Source organism: Protomyctophum parallelum (assembly GCF_964188405.1).
Source record: "Protomyctophum parallelum genome assembly, chromosome: 13".
Classification (NCBI taxonomy): domain Eukaryota; kingdom Metazoa; phylum Chordata; class Actinopteri; order Myctophiformes; family Myctophidae; genus Protomyctophum; species Protomyctophum parallelum.
The window spans coordinates 5,572,120-5,593,919 of record NC_139708.1 but is presented as its reverse complement, the minus strand read 5'-3'; the positions used below and the strand labels follow the sequence as shown (position 1 = coordinate 5,593,919).

The 21,800-nt window shown below is 43.1% G+C and overlaps 1 protein-coding gene across 2 annotated transcripts in view; it reads right to left on the bottom strand.

The window, feature by feature from the left end:
* Positions 1-3,442: 3,442 nt before the first annotated feature.
* LOC310869680 (BAR/IMD domain-containing adapter protein 2-like) overlaps positions 3,443-21,800 on the bottom strand; it is a 100,754-nt gene continuing 82,396 nt past the window's right edge. The window contains exons 8-15 of one of the 2 annotated variants that reach the window (XM_083780516.1): positions 18,395-18,643; positions 17,141-17,366; positions 15,066-15,267; positions 13,399-13,467; positions 10,537-10,690; positions 10,111-10,148; positions 4,870-4,912; positions 3,443-4,397 (exon numbers count right to left, since the gene is read on the bottom strand). In XM_083780516.1, coding sequence (XP_083636642.1) covers positions 4,885-4,912; positions 10,111-10,148; positions 10,537-10,690; positions 13,399-13,467; positions 15,066-15,267; positions 17,141-17,366; positions 18,395-18,643 — 966 coding nt within the window. In that variant the 3' untranslated portion in view covers positions 3,443-4,397; positions 4,870-4,884. The remainder of the gene's footprint in view (positions 4,398-4,869; positions 4,913-10,110; positions 10,149-10,536; positions 10,691-13,398; positions 13,468-15,065; positions 15,268-17,140; positions 17,367-18,394; positions 18,644-21,800) is intronic. The other variant, XM_083780515.1, reaches the window with a different exon arrangement.

Below are 21,800 nucleotides of genomic sequence, written 5' to 3'. Positions count from 1 at the left end.
TCTCAATCTGAGTATCCCATCCTCAAATATTCGGTAAAACAGTGCCTCCCCGAGGCACTGTTTTACCTAGTGACCTGGGTCAGCTAGTCTCAGCTGGTGCGCAAATGGCTAGGCTGTGGCAATAATAATAATTAAAAAAAAAGAACAAAAAAAAAAAAAAAAAAAAAAAAAAATGCTGAATAAACCGCTTTATTTAACGGAATGACAGGGGCAGCAGGGAATTCTCCTTTAATGTGTAGACATGAAATATTGAGCTGTATATAAGTATCATCATATAAGTATTAGGGATGTCCCGATTCACTTTTTTGGTTTCCAATCCGATCCTGAAACCACAATTTCTGCGTTAGTCGATACCGAATGCCGATACCAGAGAATAATAGTTATAATAATAGAAAAACAATAACTATAGAGCGTCGCAGTCCCTCCCCCTTTCAGAACGACGAGTGGCCCAGGAAATGAATCGCAATGCATTTCTCCCATAGGATTTTCTTTAAGTATTTATTTAAAGACGGTTACGCCGCGGACAAAGCCAACTCGGATCGTGACAAATCATGACAATGAACACAATGTTTTGGGCCGATCAAATCATTAGAAAGAAGAAATTAAAGGCAGGAGACAACACTATTTGTTTTGTTTTTCTTCTTATAAATGATTTGATCGGCCCAAAACATTGTGTTCATTGTCATGATTTGTCACGATCCGAGTTGGCTTTGTCCGCGTCATAACCGTCTTTAAATAAATACTTCAAGAAAATCCTATGGGAGAAATGCATTGCATTTAATTTCCTGGGCCACTTGTCGTTCTGAAAGGGGGAGGGACTGCGACGCTCTATACCGACTGGGAATAGTGTTTATAGCTATATATATATATATCTCGTGTTTATAGCAGACTCCTCACTCAATTGTGCACTTGCCGTTTGGGCAACTCTAAAGCAAACTCCACATGCCCAAACATTGTATTTACTTGCCAGTGTCAACCGCTTACCCCTGTGTCGGATATTTGCAGATACAGATATGACCAAATAAGGGCCGATCCAATACTTTTCCGATACCGATACAGTATCGGGACATACTTGTTTGCAACTAGTCTGTACACTAATGTACCTCACAAAGAACATTATATGCAGTCAAGAGACGACCAGTCACCTCCCACTGCCACTGACATGGTCACATGGACTTAGCTAACGAGATTCTTACTAAGAAGTATTTTAAATTTGATAATGTAGTTTACCTTCAGAAACAAGGTGTCTCTATGGGTAGTCCATTCTCTCCAAATTATGCAAACCTGTTTATGGGAAAGTTTGAGGAATTACACCAACATTAAAAGGTATCCTGAACAGGTATGATTAAAATGACGTTAAAGCGCAAATAACATGGATTTTAAAACTGCTTTTAATATTTAATATCATATTGTCTATGTCCCTCAAAGTTATTTCTAATGGTTTGAGCCTCAATCACCACTCTGATAATAACCAGTCCTTGTCATTTCTTTCTGGACTTTGAAAGCAGTTTTAGATTCAGTACCACAATGTCCTGAGGTGGAGAGGGTGCTGATATGCAGATTATTTAATATTTGAGTCATTATAATACGGATGCTAGATAAAACCAGGCTTGTTTCCATTACATGCCAACTTGGAAAATCAACAATGGTGGACATTGTAAACAAAGTGGAAATGCAAATTTGGAACTGAAGACTAAAGAAGAGGAGGAATTATACAAAGTAGGGTGACATTGATGACATCACGATGAGACCAAAATCAGTTGAGCTGTTCCTGACAGCAATTTCCATTAAAGCACCTGTATGATATGAAAGCCTGATTGTTCAAAATTGGTTATTTGTGGGGATAGAAAACACATATGGGAGCCCCAAAAACACAAAAGAAATGGAAAAAGTTGAATTTTATGTTATAGGTCCTTTAAGTGAAAATACATTTTAATAGATAGTAATGTCGATAGATATGTCCATGTCCTGTAAAACGGGGTGGGCATTTGTCCTACTTAATGGGTGATAATTTCAGTAAAACTTATTAGGCTATAATGATCTGAGCTAGTTTTTCAGTTGAACATGCCCTACTCCAGATAATTAACGAGTAAGCTACTAGGCTGAAAAAGGCACCAAATTCACCCAGGTATACAACAAGATACAAGAATTAATGTTATCTCTTTAGTTTATTTTGCACCAAAGTCACTGATACACACTTTATGTACAGCACAGTTATACAAACGGGGACAAAAGGTGATAACTGGACAGAGTGAGAAAATATAAAACAGTAAAAAATGCATTTGAAACTTTCTGAGCAAGGAACCTATATACTGTAGTAAACGCTTAATCAGCTCATTAAATACGTTGGTAGGCATAGTTTTGTTATATTTTGACACGTGCTTTGGCAATAATGTAAACGTATGTTTTCTCATGCCAATAAAGCTCCTTTGAATTGAATTGGAATCACACTCGTCATATAGCCTAGTGTTGTGCGCTGAAAATAGGCAACCTACAAGCTCACACAGCGCAGCGCATCACAGAATGTATTGTGAGTCTCTAGATCGGTTAGTTCCGGCACACAATACCACCGTACGATAGAGCATGAATCCGGCATTATCTATGATTGATAGTGAAATATCAAACGAGGGGGACCGTCCTTCACCATCTACACAGCGCAAAGCCTTCAAAGTGGTCAGCCCGGTCCCGGGTGCGAACCCTGATCCCGTTAACACACCAAGTAGCTGCATAATTAACCATTCAGCTAGTGAGTGGAGATGCACAGCAACACGCAACAAAGAGCATAAAAGAAAAGTGGAGCTTCTTGAATTGCAAGTTATGTGGGCTTGCCTTGGCTACATTTAACCTGAGGATGAAGCTCAAGACAACTTGGCCCCACATGGCCCAGACGGCTAGCGTAGTCGTCCAGGAACCTAGGCTACGAATGCCACCTGACAGCGCGTTGCGGGTTCGACTCCCGATCCCGACGACCTTTGCGGCATGTCACTCCCTACAGTATCTCTCTCTCTTCCTGTCAGTCTATTGTACCTATCAATAAAGGCAGGAAAAGCCCCCAAAAATGTCTTGGCTCCACATTATTGTTCCACTCTGCTGGCCCCCTGTGACCTTCCTGGAGGTGGACATCTCCATCCTGTGTTCAGACTGCAATGGCAATCTGTTCACCGATATTCATTCTTATTTTGCCCCCTCACTAAAGATTTCAACATCATCTCGTACCCATACAATAGAGTAGCTAAATGTCACTCATTTAAGCTCTTCTAAAGCAAACTTGGTTAAGCCCAGCTGACTGTGTAATACTGAGAATGAATGATGCAACGTCCTATTTAGTTAGCTAGGCTACTATACAGCGCCACTCCCTCAAAGCTACATCTCGATATAAAATGACTCATTATTTACAGGCATTTCAGGGCACGCAGGGCTCTTAGCAGTTTTCTTTGTGATCGATCTTATTTGAGCAGAAATGTTATGGTGTTTTGGTTTAATTTAGTCAATACAAATTGTTTATTTATCTTCGGGACATACATACATTATGTACTGAGAGGGGGGGGGGGGGAATCATTCATTGCTGATAACAGGAATGGAACTATTAGCAGCTTGAGGCTGCGTAAAGCCTTATTAAAAAGAAAAGAAGGCACAGTCCCCCTATCATAAACCTGTCTTACTGTATAACAACTAGTAACATAGTGGATAGTAACCTACTTAATAAAAGTATAGCTGTTGGTTAGCATTAGAGATTGAGTTCCAATCTCCTGAGGTACCACAACTTGGCAGAGATAATTATATTCTTGAATGCTTTTTTCAGTTTCAAACATTTCATGAAGACATTCTGTGCTATCATTTTGTCATTTCAAGTCCTGTAATCTTCATGACATTTAACGTACAGTGTCAAAAAAAGGAATAGAGATAGAAGATAAATATACATCTGTTTAACTGCAAAAAGTATAATTAAATCTGTAAATGACACAGGTACTGTAACAAGCAGTCTATGATGACACCAGTTGCCAGGAAAAATATTAGCGAAGCCTTGTCCACTGGAGTGAATAAATCAGAAAACTAGTGGGTGGCCTGTTCTTACATCTAGGCAAGAGACATCCTATGTCTACCCAAAGCACTGTACAGTATTTTGCAAAACACCATGATGATTATATGTACTGTAGACGTGCTGTGGAATTATCACAGCACAAGCTGAATATTTAACAGAAGAAAAAAAAAGTGTTTTGATTCCCACACATGAGTTGTGGGGACAATATTCACAATAAACAACCCACAACAAGTCAATGGCAGCCATTTTAAATCACTTATAGATTCGTAGGACAGTAGGCTGCTAGTAGAAGATGGGTTCGGGTCTGTCTTCGGTGAAGGTGGGGCGAAGGTAGACATCCAGGGAGCGAGGGTCACTGTGGGGGAGAGGAGGGGAAGCAGTGAAAGTTAGCTTGAAACAAAACGCATCGTGTACAAAGTACAAACACTACACCACCCCGCCCAGAGAAGTCTGCCTTCCCAGAGTTATGTTTTCCAGGTTCAGATCGTTTAGCAACGGTTTAAGAGTTTTAGCAGGCATGCAGTGACAAAACTCTTTGACGCAATTTATTGTTAACTGTCAGAGGGGGGAATTATGAACAGGCATGCATGCAGGGTTAGTAGTGTCTTCTCTGAATGATGCCGTTATACATTTAACATTAATCTTTTACAGCCTAGGACCTCTGGGAGGCCAAAGGATAGAAAAGATACGTGATACCCAGCACACTTCTGAAGCCAGACAGCCAATGACGGCACAAAGAACCAGGAGAGAGAGAGAGAGAGAGAGAGAGAGAAATAGATAATAAGAGTGATTGGTTGGCTGAATGGCGATGGAGGCTGGTGACTTACGGAGGTCCTGTTCCCTCAGAACCGGGACAATTCTGGACCCAAACTGGAAGGTAAAGAGAACCCTTGGGTTTGAATGGCTCATCCCTCAGTTAAGATCATGCATGGGTCACAGTTCTTAAAGGCATTGCTGGTTAGGCTGGCGTAAGATGAGAATACTGTAAGTTAAAGCCATAACCCATTTTCACCCTCGTCGTCATGTAATTGCTCCTCACTGATGCTCATTATAAGATGGCGCTCTTTGTGTCTACTCGTGGTGTCTCAAGAGGTGGGCTGTGCTGGACATTTCAGAAACCTTATTCCAAAGACATCATCGATGGAGATTCCAAGCTATTGGAAACTAGTACAGCCTTTCTCTTACTGGAAAGTTAACACAGTGAATTAGAAGCCATTGTTGTAGCATCAATTAATTAGTATTTGTTTTGTCCACAGCACAACTCTGAGATGCAGAGGAAGTGGACAGAAATTATTATTATTATTATTACAGCATTATTGAGGACCAATTATATGAAGATTAGGTTGAAAATGGGTGTTCCGAATCGTGACATAAAAAAAGGTTTTGTAATGTCTTCTCTTTTTTTTTCTTTTTTTGGGCTCAATTGCACCCAAAAACCTGAACTTTTAACATTTAGTAGATTTTCTGTGGTCTGGGTTTTTCTGGCTCAAACAAGTGCTCTGATTTGCCTGTGGACTGTGAGGCAAGAATCCACAAATCCCATATATGACATAAAATTTTTCCAGCAGATGAGGGATTTTGCCAGTTTTTATTGCAACTCAAAAGGCTTCAGAACACACACCACAGAAGATCCATGGAATGTTCAAAGTTCAAGTTGTGTGGGTGTAAATGAGGTCATAAACCCTAAAATAAAAAATATAAATATAAATACAATGAAAATTAATGTCATGAAACCTATAATTGTTGACTGTGACTGAAATGGGAGATGGAAAACAGCTGTACACTCATGCTCATCATGCCATGTATCGTTGCTGTCAGGCAGACACCTTGCATCTCCATATTTGTTTTTTTGTTGAAACCTACTTCGTGTTCCTACATGCAGTGTCACATAAAAGTAGCAAAAATAGCCAAGGCTTAACACACATTTCGATTTAACGTAGAGCTTGTAGACATATATTTTTTCAGTTTTTTTTTCCAGTTTTACATTGAACCAATGCAAAAGAGCTTGTGAATAAATAATAACTACATCGGAACACCATCGGGTATCAAAAGTATCAATTTGGGACAAACAAGGTCTCTACTGAACGACAACGATGTGGTCCTTTCCATCCGTGCAGCACATTTCAGTACTGGACATTCACAGAAACCAATATAATGAAGAGAGAGGCAGGCTAAATGCATTTCATTCACTAGAGGAGGTGAATTACTCTGTCCACACAGGCATCATTGCTCTATACACAGATAACGTATGCCGAAAATAGATAAAACAGGAGCTAAACACAACCCAGGATCATACGCATGAACAACCAAAACGAAGTAAATAAGCAGGCAGGCAAAGGGCAGCAATCATGTGCACAGTGCTCTCACAATAACGCACAATACGGTACACAAAAACAACCACACAGACACCCACACACACACACACACTCTCATACACAACGTTTACAGTCACCAAATGAGCCAAACTGTATGTGAGCAGGAATCAGGTGGGTGCGACAGGTCTGATACAAGCAGTCACACGAGCACATAAATGACGTGCATGCTCACAATGCAGCTCACAATGAGTTACCAAAAATAATTTATAACAAAATGAAAATTTTAAAAGGGGGAGGGGTGGGGGGAATCTAAATTAAATAACTGGGAAAGAAAATTCATATTACCAAAACAGAACAGATTTCTCATCAGACCAAACCGTTTATTAATATATAGATATATGTTTTTATTTGTAATACCTTTGTAAAAAGTCACCATATACATTCAGGGTCAATTTTTTGTATCACATTTCTGAAGTCCCTCCATAGCATGCATAAGATAAAACACTTTGCAACTAATAACTCATTGTTTCTGTAATTGTTTTGTTTCAACAAGGACAATAACAAGTAATTTTCCCCCCACCCCCCAAAAAAGACCAAAAACCACATAGCCACTCAGTGTAACGTTATACAATCATAATAAACATTGAGAGCTCCTTGAAACCTGAACTAATTCACAGCTGTTATTGAGAATACTCAGTGAAGGTCAACAAGATTGATCGCCCTGACTTTGAAAAAGGGCCGACATTTTGAATAATGACACAACGAACAAATACGTTTTTTTTTGCAGTGTGGCATCATTTACGTTAACCCTATAATACTTGGTTGACCGGAATCCCAGAATACACTACAGTACTAGCCAACCTGGTGTTTACCCTATACCCTTTTCACTAAATATCTTTGCACAAAATAGCCGATCTACAAGCTCACAAAGCGTTGCTTGTACAGTACAGTAGGTCTGTTATGTTTGCCCCAGTATAGGGACGCCAGGGTTCAAGTGGTCAACCACTCTCTGCTTAGATCTAGGAACGGTGAAAATCTTTTTTGTTTCCCCTGGTAGGGTAAAAGAACGTGGAACACTTTTCATTTCATTTTTACCAATAGCAATGTGCATGTACAGTATTTAGAATTTATTCTGAGATGATTATATCAAATGCAATGCGGCTTCATGGTCTGAATAACCCCCAAAACATTATGTATATATATATATATATTCCTTCAAAATCAATGTGATGTCAATTTCACTTCAGGTTCACATAACTACAAGTTGTATAGAAAAAGGTAGCGAAGTAAGGCAAATATGACACATATGCACACACACACACACACACACACACACACACACACACACACACACACACACACACACACAAGCCTGGTTCGCTGTGTTCCACGGGTCTGTAAATGTCAGATCCGCTGAACGCAGCGAATCAGGCTGGAACCCAGGCTACACACACACACACACACACACACACACACACACACACACACAAGCCTGGTTCGCTGTGTTCCACGGGTCTGTAAATGTCAGATCCGCTGAACGCAGCGAATCAGGCTGGAACCCAGGCTACACACACACACACACACACACACACACACACACACACACACACACTCTAGACAGAACATCGGGTTAAGCATTGACACAAGGAAGCACTCTCTCAGAACATACAGTAGTAAACCTGCTGCCAACAAAGCTTTTGAGCGTGGGAGCGGGAAGGGGAACGGGGGAGGATGGGGTTCAATGTTCCGTCCACATGTGCTTACAAAGGCCATTCAGCCCAGTGGCTTCATCACAAAGACATTTTAAGTATTTTGGGCACTTTTGTACAGTACATGAAAATGTCTTTTTATAGTCTGACAAAATGACACCAGCATGTACATGCATGAAGCACAAAGCAGTAGCAAAGGCAGTCTCTTGAGAGGTTTAGTCCGTGGGGGGAGGAGGGGTCGGACTGGGATCAGAGATCACAGAGCGCTCAGAGTCCGTATCGCTGTGCGCCGACCAGGTAGGCCCCGTTTTGACTCTCCCTCTCAGCGCAATCCTCCACCCACCAACCGCTACTGTCCACACCGACATCACCACCGGCGGCAGCACCCCAGAGGGACGGCGGGAGGAGGGAAGGAAGGGGAGGGAGGGAGGGAGGGAGGGAGGGAGGGAGGGAGGGAGGGAGGGAGGGAGGGAGGGAGGAAAGGAGGGACCCGGGAGAGGAGAAGAGAGGACAGAAAGGAAGGGATGAAACTGGACCGCTTCCATTGGAGGAGGCGGCTGTGTTTTGCAGAGGCGGGGGAAGAGGTTTGGAGAGGAAAAAAGGGATCAGTAGGGGAGGCTAACAGGAGGGAAAGAGGGGGACGGGGGAGACAAGGGGGACTGGGATGGGGTGGGGTGGGGGGTTGGGGGGATGGGGAGGCCCCTGTGCTATCCGGAAGCTGTCTGTGTCTGTCTGTATGTCTGTTCTCACACAGTCGAAATCAATTTGCCATCACCACTGTCACTGTGGAACAAAGAGAGAAGGAAGCTTGCCAGGTCGGACACACTCAGAGAGAAATGGAGAGAGACAAGACAGGCAGGAAGCGGTGGTGTGTGCATGTGTGTGTGTGAGTGTGCAAGTGTGCGAGTGAGTGAGCGTGCGTGCGTGCGAGGGGGGTTGGACAGGGGGTGGCAAGCCTTAGTTTGGAGGTAGACATTGTAGGAGGAGCAAAGAAATCTACTTCTTCCCACCCACAGCTGCCGACACCAAACAAACGCACCTGCCGCCATCTGGAAAATGGAACTTCATGTTACCTCATCGATAATATGTGCCATGGCCCCAAAACAGAAACAAAACTGTTTGGGTATCGATGAAGTAATGGAAGTCATCTCCATGGCAGGAGGTGGGTGTGTGTAGTGTTCCATCCCTGGGAGGGGTGAATACACCCCCGTAGGGACTGTGCCGACCCAGAAAACAACATTCAGAAGACAGAATTATGTGACACGACTTGGCGCTGGAGACGAAAAGCCCCAGGCTCACAAACAGTGATGATCACAATGATGTCAGCATGATGTCTGCTGTCACAACATGAAATCCAACCAACCAACACCACGTGTGCACATACACACACTTGTATGTCATTTCAGACACGCACGCACTCACACATCCGTGCACAAACACACTCAAACATAGATATACAAGAAAAGTGATTCCCTCATTAAACATAGATAGAAGCAGAATAACCCCCGACTTAAATTAACCCTACATTATGGCACACTGGCCAGCAATATAATATATAATATAATATAATATAATATAATATAATATAATATAATATAATATAATATAATATAATATAATATAATATAATATAATATTATATTATATTATATTATATAATAGTATTGTTTAAAGACCTACTTAAAAAAAAGCAAAGCAAGCTAGAGCAAAGAGGAAAGGACAGAGACAATACACACAGAATATTGCAGAATTTTGATACGATACATTTTGTAAAGTAACAATTAAAAATGGTACCAATTGATTTGAAACTCTAATGTCTCTTGCCTCAGTGCAGAGTGCACACAATGCTCCGGCAGCTATGTAGCAGTCCCTCCAGCATGTTGAAGCATTTTAATTGATCGGGTAAAATGACACGTATGATCCCATGTTGCCTGCTAAAAGAGATCGATCCATCTCCGTCTACCTCACTTGACCAACTACAGACATCTAGAGACATCTTACTGGACTCTACTCAGACGGCAGGGTAGGTAGAATAAGGTCTTACCTTGTGGCGAAGCGACTGTCGTAATCCTCGAGGGCAGGCTGAAACAATCAAGAGACACATTTTTAATCTCGGCTCAAGCCTTTACAAACACCATTCTGCAAGAAGGAGACTGCCATCCTAGGATCTGACCAGCAGGTGGAAGCAGATCCTTAAATAACCAGCCAGAATCAGCCTCCCTGTCAGGCTAGGGTTTTAATGTCTGAACTCTATATGATTGTGATGTCTTGTTTTTAATTGGATTGCCATATTTCCTTTCTGCAAAACAAATCCACCTTCAGGTAAAAATGAAGAACACTTGACCCATTACCTCTGTGTTGAAATGATTATGCACAGTGAACAAGGTGAGTGTTTTCAATTAAACCGATCAAATTAATCCAGTCAAAGGAGGCTCGAGTGAAACATGACCTATTAACACTGACTCCCCACCTGTGCGGCAAAGCCTGCCATGCTGTAGGGGCGTGGGCGAGTCTGTGCCAGGCTCTGTGCCAGCAGACGGGCCGTCAGGCCGTAGTCGGGCATGGGCAGGGACATGTCACTCTCCAGAAGGTTCCCTGTGCTGCTGCTTTTCCCATGGTGCAGACTGGAGGGGTGAAGACACGTACATATTACAATCCAATACAATTAACCCAAAAACGAAACCTAGGGGGGGGGGGTTACCCCAGGGGTTAACTGGGGACAGGGAGGAACTCCTTATATGGTCAGTAGACTCAGCACACTCTATAGTAGAGAGAATTATCACAACAAAACAAAAAATAAGTGATATTTGAATTAAGTGAAAATACTGAATATACCTTGGCTTTAAGTGTTAAAATAGTAACTACACACTACTAACGCACACACTAAGTCATGTAATGCAGATAAATAGTGTTGCACTGCAGGTTGAAACTTTCAACTAGGTTGCACAGTTGACTTCACCTGGCCACATCCTAGTCATGTTGTAATAGGATCTGTTTTTCCTCAGGTGTAAATGGTTAAACTGCTAATGTTATTGTCACGATTGGGCCATGGCCAGGTGTGGCCAGCAGTGCAGCCTAATAAAACTGTAGTCCAGGGTTTTGGACCAAGGTGGCAAGCCATTTCCTGTTCCGGTTAATTTCCCCGTAGTTTCGTTTGATCGGCTCTGCAGTACATTTGTACTGGAAACACAAGGTGTCATTTGTGTGTCCTGTTCAAATCGTCTGCTGAGCCAATCAAAACAAACTGGAACAGGAAACGGACCAGGTACGCTACCTTCTGAAACCCTGGGACTCCAGTTCTGCACAGAGCCTATTGAAAGAGGCCAAAGCAAATGTCCTTGTGACAGGATAGAACACTGAGAGTATGATTAACTGATGACCCAGGCTACAAGTTCCTTACTTGATCATTAACTATGAAGACTGCACCGAGCAGCATGTCCTGCAACTTACTTCACTATGAAGACTGCACCGAGCATGTCCTTGAAACTTACTTCACTATGAAGACTGCACCGAGCAGCATGTCCTGAAACTTACTTCACTATGAAGACTGCACCGAGCAGCATGTCCTGAAACTTACTTCACTATGAAGACTGCACCGAGCAGCATGTCCTGAAACTTACTTCACTATGAAGACTGCACCGAGCATGTCCTTGAAACTTACTTCACTATGAAGACTGCACCGAGCATGTCCTTGAAACTCACTTCACTATGAAGACTGCACCGAGCAGCATGTCCTGAAACTTACTTCACTATGAAGACTGCACCGAGCAGCATGTCCTGAAACTTACTTCACTATGAAGACTGCACCGAGCAGCATGTCCTGAAACTTACTTCACTATGAAGACTGCACCGAGCAGCATGTCCTGAAACTTACTTCACTATGAAGACTGCACCGAGCAGCATGTCCTGAAACTTACTTCACTATGAAGACTGCACCGAGCAGCATGTCCTGAAACTTACTTTACTATGAAGACTGCACCGAGCAGCATGTCCTGAAACTTACTTCACTATGAAGACTGCACCGAGCAGCATGTCCTGAAACTTACTTCACTATGAAGACTGCACCGAGCAGCATGTCCTGAAACTTACTTCACTATGAAGACTGCACCGAGCAGCATGTCCTGAAACTTACTTCACTATGAAGACTGCACCGAGCAGCATGTCCTGAAACTTACTTCACTATGAAGACTGCACAGAGCAGCATGTCCTGGAACTTACTTCACTATGAAGACTGCACCGAGCAGCATGTCCTGGAACTTACTTCACTATGAAGACTGCACCGAGCAGCATGTCCTGAAACTTACTTCACTATGAAGACTGCACCGAGCAGCATGTCCTGAAACTTACTTCACTATGAAGACTGCACCGAGCAGCATGTCCTGAAACTTACTTCACTATGAAGACTGCACCGAGCAGCATGTCCTGGAACTTACTTCACTATGAAGACTGCACCGAGCAGCATGTCCTGAAACTTACTTCACTATGAAGACTGCACCGAGCATGTCCTTGAAACTTACTTCACTATGAAGACTGCACCGAGCAGCATGTCCTGAAACTTACTTCACTATGAAGACTGCACCGAGCATCATGTCCTGAAACTTACTTCACTATGAAGACTGCACCGAGCAGCATGTCCTGAAACTTACTTCACTATGAAGACTGCACCGAGCATGTCCTTGAAACTTACTTCACTATGAAGACTGCACCGAGCAGCATGTCCTGAAACTTACTTCACTATGAAGACTGCACCGAGCAGCATGTCCTGAAACTTACTTCACTATGAAGACTGCACCGAGCAGCATGTCCTGAAACTTACTTCACTATGAAGACTGCACCGAGCAGCATGTCCTGAAACTTACTTTACTATGAAGACTGCACCGAGCAGCATGTCCTGAAACTTACTTCACTATGAAGACTGCACCGAGCAGCATGTCCTGAAACTTACTTCACTATGAAGACTGCACCGAGCAGCATGTCCTGAAACTTACTTCACTATGAAGACTGCACCGAGCAGCATGTCCTGGAACTTACTTCACTATGAAGACTGCACCGAGCAGCATGTCCTGAAACTTACTTCACTATGAAGACTGCACCGAGCAGCATGTCCTGAAACTTACTTCACTATGAAGACTGCACCGAGCAGCATGTCCTGAAACTTACTTCACTATGAAGACTGCACCGAGCAGCATGTCCTGAAACTTACTTCACTATGAAGACTGCACCGAGCAGCATGTCCTGGAACTTACTTCACTATGAAGACTGCACCGAGCAGCATGTCCTGAAACTTACTTCACTATGAAGACTGCACCGAGCAGCATGTCCTGAAACTTACTTCACTCGGAGCTTCTCGTTGTCGCTCTCTGGGACCACTCGCGTGTAGGAGAACGGGAACCAGCCACGCCTGAAACGCAGTTAGTGAACACTTTAACTTAGGCTTTGTTTGGACTGCAAGCCAAATCCAATTTTGTTCTCAAATCCGATCTTTAGGACTGGTTGTCCACTGACAACACTCATTGTCATTTGCAAGTGATTGGATCAGATTTGTGACAGACACGGTCGATACATCCGCATCGTTTGCTGTGGTAAACAAATGACGACATAGGCGTGAGTAATGCTCTGTAGTATGCAGAGCATACATCAAAGTATAAATCAGGCTTAGGTGTCCGAGTTTCGAATTCAGATTTGAAGTAGATAAAGTGCCCCGTAAAGATTTCACGTAAATTACACGCCGAGTTCATGATTTGAGGCATTTTGTTCCAAAAATGTGTTTTGCAAAAATCCACCTGTTGGTGGCGCTACAACAGGCCAATGTGAAAAGGGTGGGATATATTCCTCAGCCTAGTAGGAAAGTCTGTGAAAGATTTCACTCAAATTGCACGCTGCGTTTATGATTTGAGGCTTTTTGTTAAAAACGGGCCAATCTTGCCAATGTTAGCCAATTAGGATGGAATCTGAAATATCGGACAGATCCGTCTTGAACACATGACTATAGAGATAGTGTGTAACGATTTGTGGGATTTTTGGACAGAATCTGGAGGAGTATTACATTCTTTTTTCAAAAGTCTGCCTCCTGGTGGCAGTCCGTTCTGGAACATTTGGGGCAGAGGTTCATCATTGGCATCCAGGGAGTGTGTGCTGCTATTTTTCAATAGCTAAAGCATAACATGATGCCAACACCAAAATGGGTGCCCGGTCAGAATGGGTTAAACATAGCCTTTGTTAGATACCATATTGAGGTGGGACATCTCATCTTTGTTAGATACCATATTGAGGTGGGACATCTCATCTTTGTTAGATACCATATTGAGGTGGGACATCTCATCTTTGTTAGATACCATATTGAGGTGGGACATCTCATCTTTGTTAGATACCATATTGAGGTGGGACATCTCATCTTTGTTAGATACCATATTGAGGTGGGACATCTCATCTTTGTTAGATACCATATTGAGGTGGGACATCTCATCTTTGTTAAATACCATATTGAGGTGGGACATCTCATCTTTGTTAGATACCATATTGAGGTGGGACATCTCATCTTTGTTAAATACCATATTGAGGTGGCACAGTGGGACATCTCATCTTTGTTAGATACCATATTGAGGTGGGACAGTGGGACATCTCATCTTTGTTAGATACCATATTGAGGTGGGACAGTCTTTAAACATAGCCTTTGTTAGATACCATATTGAGGTGGGACAGTCTTTAAACATAGCCTTTGTTAGATACCATATTGAGGTGGGACAGTCTTTAAACATAGCCTTTGTTAGATACCATATTGAGGTGGGACAGTGGGACATCTCATCTTTGTTAGATGCCATATTGAGGTGGGACAGTCTTTAAACATAGCCTTTGTTAGATACCATATTGAGGTGGGACAGTCTTTAAACATAGCCTTTGTTAGATACCATATTGAGGTGGGACAGTGGGACATCTCAACCCACATTGTGACACCTTCCACAGCAGATACAAACACGATGGCGATCGATAGCCACTCACATCTTGTTCTTCTCGTTCTCGCCGTAGTGCCAGCCGTCACGAGCCTCAGGCACCAACAGTGTGATGATATCACCCTCGTTGAAGCTGAGAAGGGTGCCGTTGTCCCCTGCGGCGTGGGAGAATATGGCCTGCACGCGCGCCCGGTCGTTCTTCTCCAGCCCTGCTGCCATGGAACTGGACCTGGGCAGGGTCCTGGTCTCTCCTGGAGGAACACACAGTGATTAGTGGACAGGGTCCTGGTCTCTCCTGGAGGAACACACAGTGATTAGTGGACATAGATCCACAGGGTCCTGGTCTCTCCTGGAGGAACACACAGTGATTAGTGGACAGGGTCCTGGTCTCTCCTGGAGGAACACACAGTGATTAGTGGACAGGGTCCTGGTCTCTCCTGGAGGAACACACAGTGATTAGTGGACAGGGTCCTGGTCTCTCCTGGAGGAACACACAGTGATTAGTGGACATAGATCCACAGCGTTACTCCATCCTGTCTTGTTCTGAAAATCAGTGCACCATCATGCAATAATAGTCTTTTTCTTTTGCAACTGAATGGCTGGAAAATAGAAATAAGAGTTTACATAGTATGTGGTTCATGCATAAACTTTCCTTAATGATTATATCTGTTTTCAGTATTCATTTATGATATATTTTCTCTATTATTAAGATTATTTTGTATTGGTGGTGGGGAAGAGGGCAGGGTGGGGGTCGCGAGACATGGCCAAAGCATTTCCGGGCGTCCCCAGCCAAAAACGTTATAATAGCTTACACGCAATTTATATTTCCATGTGCGGGGGTGCGTCAGCTAGGGCGGGAGGTAACAGGGGGTCCGTCAGCTAGGGCGGGAGGTAACAGGGGGTGCGTCAGCTAGGGCGGGAGGTAACAGGGGGTGCGTCAGCTAGGGCGGGAGGTAACAGGGGGTGCGTCAGCTAGGGCGGGAGGTAACAGGGGGTGCGTCAGCTAGGGCGGGAGGTAACAGGGGGTGCGTCAGCTAGGGCGGGAGGTAACAGGGGGTGCGTCAGCTAGGGCGGGAGGTAACAGGGGGTGCGTCAGCTAGGGCGGGAGGTAACAGGGGGTGCGTCAGCTAGGGCGGGAGGTAACAGGGGGTGCATGGCCAAAAAGGTTTGGGAACTTTTGACTTTTGGCCATCAGGGTGAAGCTCTGAGCCACTCTGCTACATGTTAACCCATTCTGACCTGAGATCAGATTCATACGAGGTTTCCGCCGGACACACACTGGTCTGATGAACCCATTCTGACCCGAGATCAGATTCTAAAAATGTCAGTCGTTCTTCGATTAAAAAAAATGGCAGACCTACAAGCTCGTATCGCGCCACTCGGTGGCGCGATATGAGCTTGTAGATCTGCTATTTTTCAATAGATAAAGCATAACATGATGCTGTTCTATTGAGACTCAATGTAAAAATGTCAGACCGGTTTCAAATCCGGGGTAGAAGAGGAAAGTTACATGTGTGCAGCCAGAGAGGCGTGTCCGAATTTGTCAAAACATGCTGGCAGACCAAAAACAGAATACCAGCTCAAATACCTTGAGTCATACATTATAGATACTAGTCCTTACCCGTTGTGAGATATTTGCCCTCCCCCCCTTGTGGCCGTGAAGGGTACTGCGCCCGGGTGCGTTTGTAATTGACTAATAAATTAATTAATAATCATTAATGTGTCAAATCGAAAAAAGGGCTTCGTTACGCCCTCCATATTCATATGGTCAATGCCTGTGTGAAAAGTGGGAGTGATTGGTGCAGGCAATGAGGAGCTACGGCAGTGTTTCTGACACACAGACACACACACACACACACAGACACACGGACACACACTCAGACATTCGGTTAATTATAGTATGATGATGTCATAGATGTCACCGATTTCCTCAGCTGGGCAACATGGGAGTCCGAGATCCAGATTGGAGCAACGCTGTTCCCATGTGGATCCCGAGATCCACATGATTTGATTTCTTGTGTCCTTTGTGTGTCTGTCTGTCTGCGCCCCTCACTTCACACAAGTCAAGTGTGATTTTTTTAAGCCACCAGCTACTCTGTGGTGGTGCTCGGATCATTGTCTTACCCACTGGATTCTTGGTCTTGGCAGGGGCAGGCCTGCGGACAGGCAGGGTGTTGGAGTAGACATCGCTGACCTGTCTCTGAGGCTGGGTCTGGGTCTGGGGCTGCTGGCTCTGAGGAGTGGTGGGCCGGCCCTGAGACACCACGGGCCCTGCCTCTGTCCAGTACTCCTCGCCATGGACCCCTGTTGTCCCGTTGACCATAGACATGCCATCTGGCCCCATCAGCCTCTGTATAGCACAGGACAATGGATCTATTCCAATGTGTAGATTGTGTAGAACGTACATCTCATATAAGATTCTTCAGCTCATTTATTGCAAAGCTATTGGCATTTAGTTTGGCAGTGTGGCTCTGCTCATGTGATATTACAGATTACCTGTGCAACAAGACACAGCATCTGATATCAACAACAACCCCCAGAGCAAAGCACAATTATTCCATGAACAATTGAACATTACTTTTAGCGATTATAATATCATGATTCATATACAATCCATAGTACAATCCAATCATCATCATCCTAATAACATGACATTTTAATAATAGGAGGAGGAGGCCAGGGAGGTGGGGGAAAAAAACGACACTGTACAACCTGCTTTGACAGCTAAGCATGTCGAATGAGCAGTGAACAGAGATGCTTAAAAAGATCGCCTGATTTGCACTGGGGGAATGAGATAGCTTGTAGCGAATGAAGGGAGTTGACGTGGAGAGACAGCTGATTTAGAGGAGCATGAATTAATTACTGTTAGAGAATTAATAAGGGGGGTATGTGGAAAAAAATATAACACCTCCTGCCTTCCATGTCGTAACGAACTATCGCTGCACTGGAACTGATCTAATGGATATGATATTAGTAGTCAGCAGTTACTGTAATGCTTATGTTCCTCGATTAAAATAATATACGTTTTGACTTGGGAGCTGGGGCTCAGGAATTGATATTCAGCGAGCAATCGTCTCTTTAACTTTCTTCCCGCTGACCAGCTTGAGTTGCAGGCTCATTAATAAAAGTGCCAGCAATAGAGTGATACCAGAGAGACACAGTATATTTTGCTTCCCCACAGAGGGCTAAAGGTGTAGCAGACAGTGTGATTTACTTCATTAGCGTCTTCACAGGAAGCTAGCTACGGACACACACAGAGAAGTAGTCCCTGGATGTTTCCGAGTGAGAGGCGATAATTCATCTCCCTCCTCAATCATGCTGTCGGCCAAACAACTCAACTCTAAATCACAGACAGTCTTTCTCAGCATCGGCACTTACCGCCTGGTGTCCCAAGCCGCTGCCCATGAAGACGGCCAGTTCTGGGGGTACAGGGAGAGGCTGGGCCCCTGGTATAGGGTCCGAGATGACCAGGTTGGATTTGGAGCTGTGCAGGGGACTGGTGCCCCCGAGGGAGGCCCCACCAGAGCCCATCTGCTGGGCTAAGAGCATAGCCCTCTCAGGCAGCTTGTTGGGATCCGAGCAGGCCTGCTGCCACACTGGGATCTTCTGGGTCAGCAGGTCTTTACCCTGGATGGAGGGATACACACAGACAGGTTTACAACACTTTCTGGATAGATATGCACACGCACACACAGTGAAACAGTTGATTACATAATGTGTTGGTCTAAAACTACCTGTAATCCAGGTGAGGATTTGTGTAAATGCATTCATTTAGATCAGTTGGGTTAAATACACGTATATTATTGTATTTCATTGTGAGGGTGTATGAAGAATGGGGTGTGGCAGATTACTTTTATACTTTTCTCTGATGTAACCACACACACACAAACACACACACACACACACACACACACACACACACACACACACACACACACACACACACACACACACACACACACACACAGGAGGATTAGGTGTGCTGAAGGACCATTAAGGGTGGTCTGGAATGTTGAGCCATTTGACTATGACTCATTCGGTACACTTGACATTACTGCCAGCTATTTTAAAAGCATGAAGTGGTTTGTTTGATTTTCTAGGAAGCCATTTCAGTACAGCATAAAAATCTACTTGCATAGACATACCTTACTTTATTTGTTTATTTTAAAAACACCGGATTTAGCTAAGATGCTAGTTTACATCCACAGACCCCATGCACACACATTACACTAGGAAACATACATACAGTACAAGAATAATGTACAAATGTATGAAGTGCATCTATATGGTTATATTATTTATATTGGTTTAGCATTCATAGGGCAATACAGATTTGTAACTAAAGTAACTTGTGCATAAAGTGCACAAGTTAAACATGCTTGGTAATCTGACATACAATTCAAACTCAAAGACATTATATTTTCCATCAAAGTTATGTCATCCTTGCATTTTAAAAGCACAGATTGATTTTAATGATATAGCTTGAAAATAGATTGAAAAAAGGGATAAAAAAAAAAGAAAAAAAAAGAAAAGAAAAAAAGATTGATTTAGATATGGAATTAATCAGCTCTGCTAGGATGTTTAGTCAAGATTGACTCTTAATTATTATTATGATATATTCAGGTATGGTAACCGACTATGACTGACTATGGAGAAAATGTAAACATGAAAACTGACCATGGAGAAAATGTAAACATGAAATCTAAAAATAAAACTGCAGTATAAACAGAAAAATTGTCTGTTTATGCATGCTAATGAGAAAATGTAAACATGAAATCTAAAAATAAAACTACAGTGTAAACAGAAAAATGTTAATGTTATGGCCAAAGCAGTGGTTCTACAGCGAGGCACACCAGCCTACCATGGGATTTATTTTGGGACAACCACACAACATTATGGCTGTAGAACTACAGAAAATGCAATAGCTTTTAATTTACTACATCAGTACAGGGGCAAATTCTGCTTTCCAACCCGGTCATTATAGCCAAAACTTTTACATGTATTGATTTATATTGATTATATTTATTTATTTTATTTTTTAATAATTTTTATCCCACGATTTTGTAACCCATTTTTCACCCCTGTGTCAATTATCTAATGTGATCCTGGGCTCTACACACCCTCCGCCAACCTAGTCCCCATATATGGGGGACATGGGGAGACCAACCTAGTCCCCATATATGGGGGACAAGGGGAGAGCAACGGACTTGAACTCATGCTTCCTTCATGCCTGAGTGTCCAAGTTGCTCCTTTACACCTGACAGGGGGGAGTTTCCCTGGTTGGACGTAGCGCGTGGAAGGAACACGTTATTCCAACCAGTTCCATTCCTCCCCATCAGGCGCCCCGGCTGGCCAGGGGGAGGCTATATTGATGTTTCTTAAATGTTTTCAAGAAAAGCTAAAATGGAAGATCTATTACTAACACAATAGATCTAAATAGACTATTAGCTGACAACGCATCGCCATCGTCAGCTGATTTCCTCTCTGGTTCTCTGGACTGGAGACTGAGAGAGGATGGTCAGAGAAGAGCTCATCATAGTCGGCCATTTCCTTTCATAATTAATGCATTTCAATAAAGATTCAACATGTTTGCAACTTTGCTTCTTGGACTCTGACATGATACGCCATTGAGTTATTGTGCCTTTAACCCATTCTGAACGGGCACCCATTTTGGTGTCAGCATCATGTTATGCTTTAGCTATTTAAAAATAGCAGATCTACAAGCTCATATCGCGCCACCGAGTGGCGCGATACGAGCTTGTAGGTCTGCTATTTTTGAAAAATTGAAGAGCGACTGACATTTTTAGAATCTGATCTCAGGTCAGAATGGGTTCATCAGGACCAGTGTGTGTCCGGCGGAAACCTCGTTATGAATCTGATCTCAGGTCAGAATGGGTTAAATTCCTAATAAAAAAAAAAAGCATTACATCCTGGTTCAGAGCACACACACACACACACACACACACGCACACACGCACACACACACACACACACACACACACACACACAGGGGAGAGGGGAGTTCTCACTGAATACGTTTTATATAACAGCAGCAGATGGGAAATTAGCCCATCACAAGGGGAAATGTCACTCATAAATAAATACACATTGTCAAACTAATACATGTGCAGTGTTTTGATATCTCACATACTGTTCTGAGCACAACATTCATGAGACACTTTCTGGCAGCCAGCGATTGGTGGGGAGCAGTCCTTAGCAGTGTTATGTTTTTCAGCATATTTCGATTTAGTCTTAGTCTTTTGAATAACACACATTTAGTCTGTTAGTCTAGTCTTAGTCGACGAAATATCAAAATAATTTAGTCTTAGGCTAGTCTTAGTCTTAGTGGTTTAGTCTTAGTCTTGCTCTTTTAGTCTTAGTCAAATACATGTTAGGTTTGAATATGCAATACAGACACAGATTTATAGTTTTAATATGAAACCAGTCTCATTTTATTTTTAAGTGGTGCAACCACTTCATTAACCCATTCTATACGGGAACCCATTTTGGTGTTAGCATTACGTTATGCTTTAGCTATTTAAAAATAGCAGATCTACAAGCTCATATCGCGCCACCGAGTGGCGCGATATGAGCTTGTAGGTCTGCTATTTTTGAAAAATCGAAGAACGACTGACATTTTTTTAATCTGATCTCAGGTCAGAATGGGTTTAATCAGACCAGTGTGTGTCCAGTGGAAACCTCGTATGAATCTGATCTCAGGTCAGAATGGGTCAAGGAGCTATGTGTTTCTGTCCGAGCACGAAAATAGCGCTTGGTTTGTTTT